The 12,966-nt window shown below is 49.4% G+C and overlaps 1 protein-coding gene across 12 annotated transcripts in view; it reads right to left on the minus strand.

Annotated features, from left to right (window-relative positions):
• Positions 1–75: 75 nt before the first annotated feature.
• cdc42bpab (CDC42 binding protein kinase alpha (DMPK-like) b) overlaps positions 76–12,966 on the minus strand; it is a 57,775-nt gene continuing 44,884 nt past the window's right edge. For 6 of the 12 annotated variants that reach the window (XM_034287896.1, XM_029114670.2, XM_029114668.2 and 3 more), the window contains 19 exons: positions 11,333–11,371; positions 10,478–10,597; positions 10,242–10,325; positions 9,999–10,104; positions 9,745–9,881; positions 9,433–9,572; positions 9,127–9,208; positions 8,809–9,028; positions 8,564–8,626; positions 8,203–8,456; positions 7,749–8,088; positions 7,546–7,643; positions 7,367–7,451; positions 7,085–7,208; positions 6,813–6,930; positions 6,358–6,481; positions 6,053–6,213; positions 5,024–5,098; positions 76–3,726 (listed from right to left, as the gene is read on the minus strand). In XM_034287896.1, coding sequence (XP_034143787.1) covers positions 3,592–3,726; positions 5,024–5,098; positions 6,053–6,213; positions 6,358–6,481; positions 6,813–6,930; positions 7,085–7,208; positions 7,367–7,451; positions 7,546–7,643; positions 7,749–8,088; positions 8,203–8,456; positions 8,564–8,626; positions 8,809–9,028; positions 9,127–9,208; positions 9,433–9,572; positions 9,745–9,881; positions 9,999–10,104; positions 10,242–10,325; positions 10,478–10,597; positions 11,333–11,371 — 2,505 coding nt within the window. In that variant the 3' untranslated portion in view covers positions 76–3,591. The remainder of the gene's footprint in view (positions 3,727–5,023; positions 5,099–6,052; positions 6,214–6,357; positions 6,482–6,812; positions 6,931–7,084; positions 7,209–7,366; positions 7,452–7,545; positions 7,644–7,748; positions 8,089–8,202; positions 8,457–8,563; positions 8,627–8,808; positions 9,029–9,126; positions 9,209–9,432; positions 9,573–9,744; positions 9,882–9,998; positions 10,105–10,241; positions 10,326–10,477; positions 10,598–11,332; positions 11,372–12,966) is intronic. The other 6 variants (XM_020056197.3, XM_020056191.3, XM_029114669.2 and 3 more) reach the window with 5 other exon arrangements.

The following is a 12,966-nucleotide window of genomic DNA, read 5'->3' on the forward strand; positions in this document are numbered from 1 at the left end:
TGTGCACATGCCGAGTGACTGGATCCAGGCTACTCAGTGTCCTCTTAAGGAATGAAATGAGATCAGGACACAGGGTTCAGTGAAGCCGTATTTCTAACAGCCCAGCTTTATTGAAATACATCGGAGTCAGGTTAATATGAGTTCTCCACATAAGCGTGGTGGCCAGTTTCCATACATTTGTTTGACCGTACACCTTAAATATTTCTGTGCAAAAAGAATCTACATCACCTGTAGTGGGTCATCCTCAGTAAAACTCCCAAACCGTTCAAATAAAATAAGCAAGTCAAAATTAAAAACAAATCCCAAAACAAAAAATGATTACATCTATAACATGCAAAACTGTACAAATTATTACAAAGCAATTCTAGAAAAACAAAATAACAAAAAAGTGTAATATGATATGAAAGAGCAAAATAATATAGAAAGAACTGAAGACCTCACTGAAATGCAAAGGCGTTTTATTTGTTGATATTTTTTTTTCATGGTTTACATGGTGGCACCTCAGCCTCAAACTAATACCCTCCATCAGCTCATTAAAGCCACACCCCCATTCATCCTCAATTCAAAAACAATTTCATCTTTCGTTTTCCTGTTTACGTCTTTCCTTCCAGCTGAACTATTCAACCCTTACGCCGAGTCACAGCTAGCTACACATTGGATAAATGTAGCTCGTTTTCCCAAGCGTAGTCGGTTCCATGACGCTAATTGTCATTGTTAGGATGAAAATAATCATTGGTTCGGACATTCCTGAGTTTTTTTAGTTTTTTTTTTTATGTGGGACTTCAGGGCTTTAACTGAACAGTACAAAGCCTGGTCTAAATACTTTTAGACGAAGATATTTTGTCATTGTTCTCAGCTAATACATTCTACAGATAAGGTCCAGCAGATATGAATAGGTAGACTTGGTAGCTTAGAAATAAATCTGAGGAGGTGATTAAGTTCAGGTGGTTGAGTAAAACAAGCTTAGTGAGACTTGACTCCTCCAGATTGTTTTTTTTTTAACAAGCTCAATATAAAATTGATTTCTAAAAACGTGGAATGAGTAGGCAAGAGATAATGAATGGCTGTATTCTACAAGGGGATAAAATAGAATTGTGATTTAGAGTTAAGGTCTAGGCCCCCACTGGCAGGAATAAAAGCAGAAATGTGTTGTTTTTTATTTTATTATGTTTGACTAGAACAGATACTGCCATGTTGACTACTTGGTTCACTTCAACCCACCCAAACCAATGTCTAAACCTTAAGACAGAAGGTCCCTTTTACTGCCAGTAACAATGGTTGTTAATTAAATGGTCTGGAACAAAAACAATTCCTTGTAAGAAATGAAAAAATGTACTTTCATAATAACAGCCCCCCTTCCAGAATAAGAGTTACCTCCCTTCCTCTTGAGAGATAAGTGTCAGCTGATTGAGGCACACAAACCCAAAGCTCTGAAACAATATCAAGTAAATTGTTTCCTTTTCACACATAAATACAGATCAACAACACTATGCTGTGGTTTGCATTGGCCTTAGGGTCAATTATTTTCAATTCAGGCAAAATCCTGAAGTAAAATGAAATTCTTATTCCAAATTTGTCTAACAGGGAAGCATTGAGGTAAATGGGATTTGGAATGGAACTTCCATTTTACTCCCTGAAATGACTGCATTAAAAAGGAATGAATCCCAATCCTGGTTTTCATCAAGGTAATTCCATTAACAGATAGTTATACATGGCTTACCAGTTGACAGTAAGAATAATGACATGACAGCAGGGAGGATTGTAACAGAAATGAAACGTTGACCTTCCTGGCATTTCATTGACATTCTTTCACCCTTTTTTGACCCTTATTTCAACCTAGTGCTGCCTGTGTATTCAAATCAACATCTCTTTACAATAGTGTCTTTTTCCCCTAACCTATCAAAAACATTCTTCAAAATTAGCAAGGCTGTCTGAAAAATAACAAAGACTCGAGATTCAAGTCAATCTTCTTTTTGGTTATAACAAGCTTTGCAAAATCTCTTTCAGACGTCTAAGGACATTTGTGGTTCACAGATCAGTACCACACAGAATACTATGGAAATACACACGTGGTTTCTGAATCTCTAGGAAATATGCAATCCTACCTCAACAGTGGATCATAGTGAGGTGGAGGGGAGTGGGAAAGTGTGTGATAGGACTAACGCTTCAAATACATGCACATCTTCAACTGCCAGCACAGGTCCATGTGACCCATAATGGGTTTCCTCCAAGGCAAATCTTTATAAACCCTAGACAGTCTCATACATAAGCTAGGACAAAAAAAACAACCTAAAAGAAATCATTAAAAAAATTGAAGTGGTTTAAAATGGCTTTCTTATGAATAACCCCAAATTATTTTCAAAGAATAAAAATAAATTGTGGATCTTTTCCCATCATTTCCCTATAGTATTTTCCTCATCATATATTATTCTCTACTTTTAACCTATGTACATCGTTGTGATGGAAATCAGCTTTTTGGGATGGGACTGTGGTTGGTCAATTACTGTACTTAGGGTGCTTGGTCTACACTACATGGGGCATGATCCAATGGTCCCAGATAGGTAGATGAGGTCACTGGCCCATGTCATGAGGAAGTGGCAGAAGGAGCCGTGATGTCATCGTAGAATGTTCAGTCTGCTTCTAAACACAGCTGTCCCTAAGAATTCTAGAACAAGAAGCCGGCGAGGAGTCACCTAGAGTTAAAATCCCCTCACCATTTTATTTTTGCGCATTACTGTTGCTGATGGTACAAACATGTCACTGCACATATTTCACATGAGCAAAACAAAAAATAAACATCATTGTGTTCTTTTTTTTTTCTTTTCTTGTGTATTTGTGAGCCTTGTGTTGTGAATGGAGTTCGCTCTTCTGCTGTTCTCAACTACCGTTCCAGAAGAAAGCAACCGAAGGACAGCGAGAGGGATGGAGAGAGAAAGCATCCCCTCTTTCGCCTCTAGCAGCAAAGCACCTTCTCTATGTCTTAGATTCATAAATAAAAGGTGGTCCCCCAAGCCCAAAGGGTGCTATGTACACACATCAGATTATCTGTCGTTTCCTATTCATCCTGTTCTTTTTTTGTCTTGAGGTTTCCGGGTCTCATCACAATGACATGAGACTTTAACATCGGGGCTAGTAGTGCTGCAATCAAAAGTACTCAATAAAACTTTCTGTTTTTTAGCGAAAAGCAGTTGGAAGGGGGTGTCAATTTGATTCTTATGTTGCATGCCCTCTTTCAAAAACACACACGCGCACGCACAAAAACATATGCACATACACACGCACGCACAAACACACACACACACACACACACACACATATATCAACTAACAGCCTTCCTGGTATTTCCCCTCTTGGTCAAAAGCATCCTTTCCCTTTGTTTTGTCGATTTCAGTTCCAGCTTGGGAACTTAGTGGGGGGTCAAAGGTCAAGTAAACAAGCGGGAGGGGCAAGGGATAGGCTGTGACAGCTGTGGCAGCAGATGCAGTTCCGTGGGCAATGGGTAGACATGGGGCAGGCTTAGCCCGGGAGAGGGAGGCGGGCCCAGGGCTTGGTGAGGGCCAGGGAATGGGGCGATGTGCTGTCTGTCTCGTCTCATGTGTCCCAGCCGGTCATCCGGTCGGTGCTCTCCAGGGAGAGGGACTTGGTCTTGTGGGGAGAGCTGGGGCTGGGGGGACTGCTGAACGTAGAACTGTTTGACGCAGTCGAGTGACGGGGCGAGTCAGAGTCCTGCGGGTAGAGAGGACGGAGAAGAGACCCAAGAGAAGACGAGGGAGAGAGGGGGAGAAAGATATTGAGAGACACTTAGATGTTATGTTTCATCCCAGCTCACCACAGAACAGGCAGGGGTCACATTCAGCAGACATGCTGTCAACGTTGAAGGCCAAACTACCCAGTGACCAAATAACAATAACTGGTTTGTTCTATTAGAGGGTGTCTACAGAACAGAAGTCATCTACGATGGCTACTACCTGATCAGGCCCGGTCAACACTCATCAGGGACCTCTGCGTGTTGCGCGTCAGCATTCTCAACCAAACACTGGAATAATTAAAGGCGATCTGCTGTTTGACTTTCTGTGGACGTGGTGAAATCCCTACACAGGACGCTAGGCAACGCGGAACTAACGCCCCGTGAACATTCCACATCATCGGCCAATGAGCAGCTCGACTGGCCGGAAGTGATTGATGGCTGCCATACCTACACAACCCACGAGGTGCAGTCTAAAACTAGCAGGAATCAGCGGCCAGTGGAAGGCTGACAGTTCCAGCCCAGCGCAACTGGGGGGGGGGTGTGTTGCTGGGCTGGAACAAAAGCCTGCATACACTGCTTGTCCTCCACAAGTATGATTCCCCATATCCCCGAGGACAGCGCTGAGAGCTACAAGTTAACATAAGCAGGTTAGAGTGCGTCTCGGGTTGCAAAAATCAGGTAACTTTCCTATTCATTTCCTGTACTTTAAACGTCCCTCCTGATTATGGGAACGGCCATGACTAGGATGTTTTGTGGAACCCGGGAATTTAAAGAAAGTTAACAACATTTTGCAACCCTAGAGGGGAGTTTGTGAGGTTGACTGTCTTTCGCCTGCATGTTTCTCAGTCATTTTATTCCTACGTCTGTTCCCAGGAGGCTGCAGACACTACCTCTGTGTCCAATACATGCCACTACAGTAGCCGGCAGAGGTACAGCTAGTACCACGGCCTGTCGGAGAGGAGCGCCCTCCTGACGATGTGTCAACCAGGTCAGAAACATGACAGGGGCAGGCCGCGGGGGAACCGGATGGAGGCACACAGAACGCATTCCAAACCAAACCAAGCCGGGGAAATGAAGGCGCCACCCCGGGCCAAGCTCCCCTAGCCAGGGAGAGGGGGCACATCCCAGGCATCGGGAGCTGCAGGGACTGAAATGGTGCAGAGGGGGGCGCAGGGGGTGGTGGGGTGGGGGTGACGGTGACTTTGGGGTAAAGCTTCACGGCACGCAGGTGTGTGTGTGTGTTGGTGTCTGTGTGTGGCACAGCGATGTCATTACCTTCATCTTACTAAGCAGGGTCCTTAAAGCCCTTTTCAGATCGGGGGTCTTCTCCGATGGCGAGACCGCCTGCCACTGGAGAGGAACAGTAACAGACTCAGCGACCCGGCCCAGAGTACAACATACTGGGGCTGGGGGGGCGGGTGGGGGGCTGGGTTGAGGGGGCGTAGCGGGGGAGGCAGACATGAGGGCAGGCAGGAATCAACATGGTGCCAGCCAGTTATGAGGGACGGTGGAGATGGTAGTCAGCCACGCCAGGAGGGGGAGCCAGAGGCGCGGTGGATGGCCAGGAGGAGAATCTTGGCTCTCAGGATGGCTGGACGCTTGAGGTGAAAGTCGTTCTCAACCACAGATCTTAGATCAGGTGATAAGAGCGCAAACCTAAGCTTAAGCGTAAGCGGAATGAAACAAGAGCTGACCCTGGATCAGCGGGCAAAGTGAGGTTGTGAGTCCTGGGGCTGAGGGAGTAGCGGCGCGGTGCAGAGGATGACTGATGGCTGGGACTGGAGGCAGGGTTGGGCAGGAGATCCCACCGAGTTCCCAGTAAAGGGGCCGTGACGGCGGTAGGATGGTGGCGGCAGAAACCAATCGGATCGAGGGATGATAGGGCGGGCACAAGAACATGGAGGATGTGGTGGGGGGTGGCAGATTAATGGGGCACACTTTGACATACATATATGTTTGGAATTCCATATATGTTCCATAAGGCTTCCACACACTTGGTCACCGGCTGGAGAGGTTTATGTTTCTGTGGGGGGCGATGGTGAACCCAGTTATTTCGAGCCACCGCGCTCAAACAATTCTTGAAACGTGGTTTCAGATCCATCCATTTGACTCTCCCAACCAACACACAACCCAGATACAACTCGCAGAACGCCAGTAACAGAGATGCGACTTCAGATTTACTTTTTGCGTCCGAATGGCAAATGAGATCTAAACCGACACTCAGGCCCATCCAGCACAATTCCACCCTGGTCTCACGGAGGTTAGCAGGCGAGTTTAAGGGCACTTGCGGGGCCGGTCACGTACCTCTCTGTCAAACTGGGAGAGGGGCGCGTCGCTGCAGCAGTCCATACCCCCACCGGAGGACAAGGAGCTCTCGGAGGGAGAGGTCATGGTCTGGCGCTTGGAACTGTAGCTACCCCCGGACAGCTCTCTCCTCAACGCATTGCCATTTTGAGACGACGAACCTGGAAAGGGGGAGGTCGAGAGGGAGTGATGGAGAAAGGGAAGAGAGAAAGCTAGACAGCAGCTCAACGTCGCCCATTTCATGTCGTTCCGTTTGTGTATTTCGAGCTCTGTGGCCTTGTGTCCCCTTTCGGGCCGGTACTCACGGATGCCCAATCCGCTGCTGGCACTCATGGAGCGTCCCGGTTCTGCTCTGTTCTTGGTGATGGAGGGGATGGAGACGGAACCGCTGAAGCCAGCGGCGCGACTCTCCTGGGCGCGCACGCTCTGCTTCGGGACAGGCCAGCGGAGAGGAGAGAACAACAGCCAGGGGGGGCGGATGAGGATGGGGGACAGACATGCCCGAAGTACGCGGATTACACAAGATGTACGCATTCACGCCAAGACGGCCGACAACACGCGCATGACCACACGCAACATTCTGTGCGGACACGATGACTAAGCATGAGGTTAGGCGACAGTTAAACATATGGACAACAACTGATAAGAACACGCAGATGGCGTCGAGTCAGACAAGGCATGTAGGTGACATTTCTACTGGGGCTGTTGCTTGGGAGCGAAACATTGGTGGACAGCCGGCCTTGGTACAGGTCCGTCTTACCATGGGCAGGTCTTTGAGGATCTGGATGCCGTCGCCGGGTCCCATGTGGGCCACGTGGTTGAAGTCGGTGGGGTTGGAGATCAGCTTCTTCCTCATCTCCGGGTCTCTCAGCATCTCCCTGCACAGAAACCACACGTGCCAATGGGCTGAGTGGAGCCAGAACGCAGTGACTGGACTAATGAGGGATACTGACGGAAAATGAGAAGCGACGTGCCTCTACTAAATCTGCAGTGCTCTAGGATTGAGTGTGTAGAGTGTGCTAAATGGTGTACCTCCTCTGTTGCAGTCTCTCCTCCTCGGGGACTCTGAAGGAGAAGCGTCTCTTGTTGTTCATGCTGCGAACCATCTGCTTCCTGCTGTTGTCTGACGTCTCGGGAACCACCAACTCATCACCCTCTGGGATAATATCATCATCATCATCATCATCTCAATATGTCTAATTAAGGGTTTTTCTGCTGCAAAACATCTCTAAGAAGTTCATCTCATGGTATTCTGGTGGTACTAAGGCCATCACTGAAGTACGGATCGCTCCTGGAGTCCTCTGTGGAACTGACCTGCCGTCTTGTTCCTGAAGTAGATCAGCCTCACCGTCTCCAGACCCAAAAGGTTCAGGGATCCATCTGGGTTCAGCGGACGCACCTTCATGGGGACAAAGAGGTCAGAGGTTATCTACCATGCACGCACGACAACACAAACACACACCCGCCAGTCCGACTAGCAGCCCCACAGTCACCTTCTTCAGAGGCATGGTCTGGATCCACTCCATGGTGTTGACGTCAAACACATCGACAGCGTTCTCACTGTACACTGACAGGTAGGGGGCGTTGTAACCTGCAGAGGAGGGACGAATGTGTCAGCTTCAAGCTTAACGCTACATTCTGGGATTTCAGCGAAACGGCTTCGGGAGACAGGGTTCGCGTTCCTGTCGGAACTCACAGGCAGAGTTGGGCACGGCGGGCCACATCAGCTCCTGCTGGCGCGAACGTCGCCCCTGCGAGTCCACGTAGACGCCGATGGCGGAGAAGCAGAGCAGCAGTTCCTTGGACGAGATCTCCACAGCGCACAGGGCGTCCAGGCCCTGCTGGGAGATGAAGGCCAGGGTGTGGTCCTCCGGGTGCAGCAGGCCGACCGGAGCGCAGTCCGCGTGGACGCTGTAGCGCGTGAAGCCGGCTTGGTAGCCCACGCAGAGCCGCTCGCTCAGCAGCCCCATCCACTGGACGGGAGCCGGGGCCTGGAGCTCCCGCAGGCGGCGATGGCGCACCTTGCTCTTGTTCACCTGGGAGACGGAGAACCAGCAGATTGTTCTTTTATATGGTTACGCGTCATTGTCCTGCAGGCACAGTCTGGAAGAGGCTTTAAGTTCGGCTGTGTGATTTGTCTCCCAACCAACCTCGTAGCAGATAACCTGTCGCTTCATGGCCACGCACAGGCAGGTGATGGAGCTGTTCCGGACCGGCCCGGACACCAGCGCCGTGCACCCCTTGGTCTCGGCCAGCTTGTAGGAGTCCATCTCCCTGCCGTCCAGCGCGGCCAACGGGAAGAGGCGGACGTGGCGGTTGCGACCGGAGATGACCGCTAACAGCTGCTCCTGAGGGACCAGGTCGATGTGGTGGACCTTCTTGTTGTCGCCCACGCGGATGATCTCTGAGAGGATGGAGGGGGGCGGTTAAAAGAAACCCCACGGGGGTGTACTATCTGGTGCAGGAGCATCGTTTGGAGGGCTTTAAAAGGATCGGCTGCAGAAGCCTTACCATCTTTGGTGACGTGGATGACGTAAAGGCCTTCCTCGTTACCCAGGGCAACCCGCTCGTGATCTGAAGAGGAAAAATCACGAGGACGTTTGATTCAGAGTCTACTGGACGATAAGGTAACGAGGCAAATGAGAAATGAGCATTAGGCCGGACAGAGACGCGATGGAATAGCTACACGCCACATCCTCTAAACGACACTTAGACAACAGACAGCTTCCTGTCCACATAAAGAGGCTTCTGCCTACCTATGATGGCGGCAGACTGCGTGGTCTTGATGAGCGGCAGCGTGCTGTCGTAGGCCTCTTTGGGCACGTAGACGAAGCGCTCCTTCAGCTTGTTCTTCTTGAGGATGCGGTGCAGCTCGTTGAGGAGCCCCACCCACTTGTTCCTCTCGTGGTCGCTGTCCGCCAGGATTAGGATGGACGGCTTGTGACTGGAGGACGCGGACAGCTGGGACGCCGTCACCTGGAGGCGGTAAATGGCGGAGGTCAGGGGGAGTAATCATGGAGTGTGTCTGAATGTGTTAGTGTGTGTCTAGATGAGCCACTAATTAAAGGGGTTACCCTGAATATGCATGGGATGTCCTTACGACTGGCGTGAATGACGTCGGACGCCAAAACTGAGCTGACTGAAAACTCCTCATCCCTGGATAACCAGAACATTAAGGGAGAGAGGGAGAGACGGGGATGGGGAGAGTGAAGGAGTCCAAAAAAATAACTAAACCAGAAATAATTCCAATAAGCAATTCTGGGAGTTGTAGTCCAGACAGAGCTCAACTCTTCAGGCTTATCTGACGACAACCACACTTGGCAGACTGTTGCCTGCGGTGGGAGTAGTAGTTCAGACAGAGGTTAGGTTGTAGTCCTTACCTCATGTCTATGACCTGGCTGACCACCACGCTGGGTGTCGTGGCCTTGCCCTCTCCCAGCTCGTACAGGAAGAGCTTGAAGTCACACACCACAGCCAGTGCCCGCTGCCAACCCTTCTTCACCCCCGTGGGTTTGGGCACCTGGGGGGGACCAGGACAGACGTTCAGTACTAATAGGAGGTTTTATTCTAATATTTTACTATACACAGATCATTAAAGGTACGTTTAAAGATTCAATCACAGCTACCTATTACAGAAGGACATTTCCACTAAAGGGCTGAACAAACAAAGGTTAATGGCCTGTGCTACTTACTCTGACGTGTCCCTCGTAGGCGGTGCCGATGCCCCTCTGCGGGTCGATACCCAGCGGCCCCTTGGTCTGGTCGTGTGGCACGGGGCAAACCGCCGGGGCCTTGTCGGCGCACGTCACGTGGCACGAGAAGTTACACACTGCAGGGCCACACGGGACAGCATTAATATCCATTCAGTATCTACCTCTACCAAGAGGCCAGCGTCCAGCCGCGTCACACCTTCAAATCCCGGTCAAAACCCCCCCTCCCATCGTACCTTCGCAGGTGCAGCCCTGGCGGATGAGCCCCACCATGAGAGAGGTACACTGGTTGCACTTGGTCGGAACGCTGAAGGACTTCACCACAAACTGGTGGGCTTTGGGCTGCGGGGCAGAGACAGAAGAGGGCTGAGGGCGGCTGGAAACCGTCACCTGTCACTCAAACACGACGGCTGTTCCGTTCACCGGGTTGACATTGCTACGGCTTTGCCCGAGTCGGAAAAGAGACGTTGCGGTCTCACCTTGGGTGACGAGCGGCCGATGCTACCGTAACCGCCAGATCGCGTGGTGGGGGTCTGGACTGTGCAAGGGGGGTGGTCTACTGTCTGGATGGGAGAAGACGAAGACAGATTTGAGAGCAGCACAGTTAATACCTTACACTTCGTCTACGGCTGTGAGAATAGGCGTTGGAGAAATACAACCGTGTGAGGAGGTATAATACTGGTTTGGGTTCAAAGTTCAACAAGTTAGGGCTCACTTCCGGTGGGGACACCATGCTGGCCGTGGAGGGCGATCTGGAGCGGGACTTCAGCTGGGACTTGGAGTCCTCGTCCCTGGATGGAGTGTTCGAGGGAGTGAAGTTATCCACCGAGTCCACCTGGGGAAAGGGATGGACACAAAGGAGAGGGCCGTCACGGGACAGCAGAGAAAAATTCAAGACTTGGTGGAACGTAAGGAGAAGAATAGGGACCAATAACAACCATCCATGCTTAGAGGAATAACAAGAACCCGTGAACCAGGTAGGTCCAGAAGACAGGGCCAGAAAGACACCCGTAACGCGGTACTTGTTAGTATCGTTGGCAGAAATAAATGCAGTCATTTTGGTCAAAGTAGAAGCACTGCGATACTGGTACCGACACAGACACAGTATAATAGAGGTCACTGGGGATTTTGATCATGTGTGGCAATAGGACTGACCGCCCCACTGGTCAACGACCATTAGGAAGATCACCGGTTGGACCGCAAACCCATGAACCATGCAGGACGAGACACTACAGAAGACCCTGCGATCAGTGTCAATGTATGAGAACGGCCATACACCCGACTTCAGGAGTCGCTTGGAGAAGAACAACAGCTACAATAAATGCACACATTAAGACTACTGTACTATACCGGTCAGTGTCAGAGGAGGCCTAACATACGCCATGCCTTAAAACAACTCACCAGCAGGATGCATTCCACTGACTCGGTCTCAAGTTCCAAGGTTGCTTTCTCTGCTAAGCCCCATGCAGGACAACATGACACAGACAACACATTCCCCCATTCATGCAAGGACTCAGAGGATGACTGGACACAGACAAAGTAACGAGCACAGAACCGCTGCTTAGCTTACACGTCTGCCCTTGCTAGTTGGCCCAACGGATGGAGAACGCTTCAGCGGAGGCAGAGAGAGACAGAGAGAGGGGGGTTGAAAAGAGGACAGAAGTTAGCATTGAAAAGTCTAAAATGGTCCTAAATAGGTCACATAAGAGGAATGTTAGTTTATTTGCGGAGGACCTCCGCCCACGTCACTAATGACTCCCTACTGCCTACTTGGAGTACTGACTTGACTAAAGGAATGTGGGGAATAGGGTGCTACTTGGGGACAGTCTCTAGGCCTAGTGCGGGAACTGGGGATGGCACTAATGCTTGGAGGAGAAGCTCACTACAGACTGTTAAACACATCATGTTCTGCCATGTCTGGACTTAACGCCAAGGAGCCCATTTGACTTCAACCAAAGTCTGTCTACTGGTTGGAGGGAGTGGCATTACTACACACACGTCATTTAAGGAATGGGCCTGGAACACCACCCACATCACTGGTTATGTTCCGGGTCCCCACCTTTTCCACACGTGGATTTAACAATGATGGAATGATGGAAGGTTGCCTCGGTTCTTACAAGCTTATAAGCTTTTAGACCTGTGATGGACTCGGAGGAGGGCAGAGGACAACTGGGATGTAGCCAATAGACTGGGTATGATGTTGATCCAGTCGCACAGTCCCAGCAGCCTCATTGGCTAGCAGGTGTATTCTCTCACACAGCTACGACACTCACAGACACAGGGGTACAACGGACTCTGGGTCAAATCACATGGCCACTCTCTCTAAAGCAGAGCGGGCATCATGGTCTAGAACTTACGTCCTCCCAAAACTCAGTTAAAGACGATGAAGATGAAGAGAGAGAATCCTGACGTAGCAGAGCAGGAAAGCAAGGAGAACCAAATAAAAACAATTGAAAAAATACATGGTTTTCTTTTGGCCTGATCCATCTTTTCTCAAACCTTACTGGAAAAAAGTAGGTCCTTCCTAAAGATCCAGAAACGTGAGTATGTGTGGATCACTCTCAGCACGTTTATATATCCTCCTCATGTGAAATCTATCCAGGTGAATTCAAGATCTCTCAATAACAAACTAACATGACATTATTTGGTACTTTTTACAAGGCATTTTAGTTCTGTGGCCTGTATGGTTTAATACCATTTCTCTCCATCAAATCCAATAAATCTGGAAATATCCCTGGTCTTCTGTTTAGACTGCCTACTCCTTTCTGTCATATTGCTGCCGGAGTTATGGAACTCTTTTGAACGGCCTGCCTGTCTCCTTACACCAAACGCTGTGCGTTTATTTTTGAAATGGTCGTATAAATAGCCAGAGGCTTTTTATTTTTATTTTGCCCTTAATCTCAGACATTCAGACAAATGAGGCGGTTAAAGACGAGCTGCCATTAGCCTGCTGTATGTAGAGTAGGACTTCAGAATAAATACGTGGACCTTCACCCGCAAGGAGCCTGAAGCATCTGGATCTTTAGTGAAAGAGACACTTACTCCCTGAAGGATCTACACCCACTCTTCAAGGGAAGGAAAGAACACTCCCTCAAAATGGACAAAAACATAAAAACTGAACCTCACTAAACAGTTCCTCCCACTTTTAAACAGACGGTATCATTTAGAGACAGCCGGTCTGTAAAGACTGAGGGCTGGCTACTC

The sequence above is a fragment of the Esox lucius genome, chromosome 18 (genome assembly GCF_011004845.1).
Source record: "Esox lucius isolate fEsoLuc1 chromosome 18, fEsoLuc1.pri, whole genome shotgun sequence".
NCBI lineage: Eukaryota > Metazoa > Chordata > Actinopteri > Esociformes > Esocidae > Esox > Esox lucius.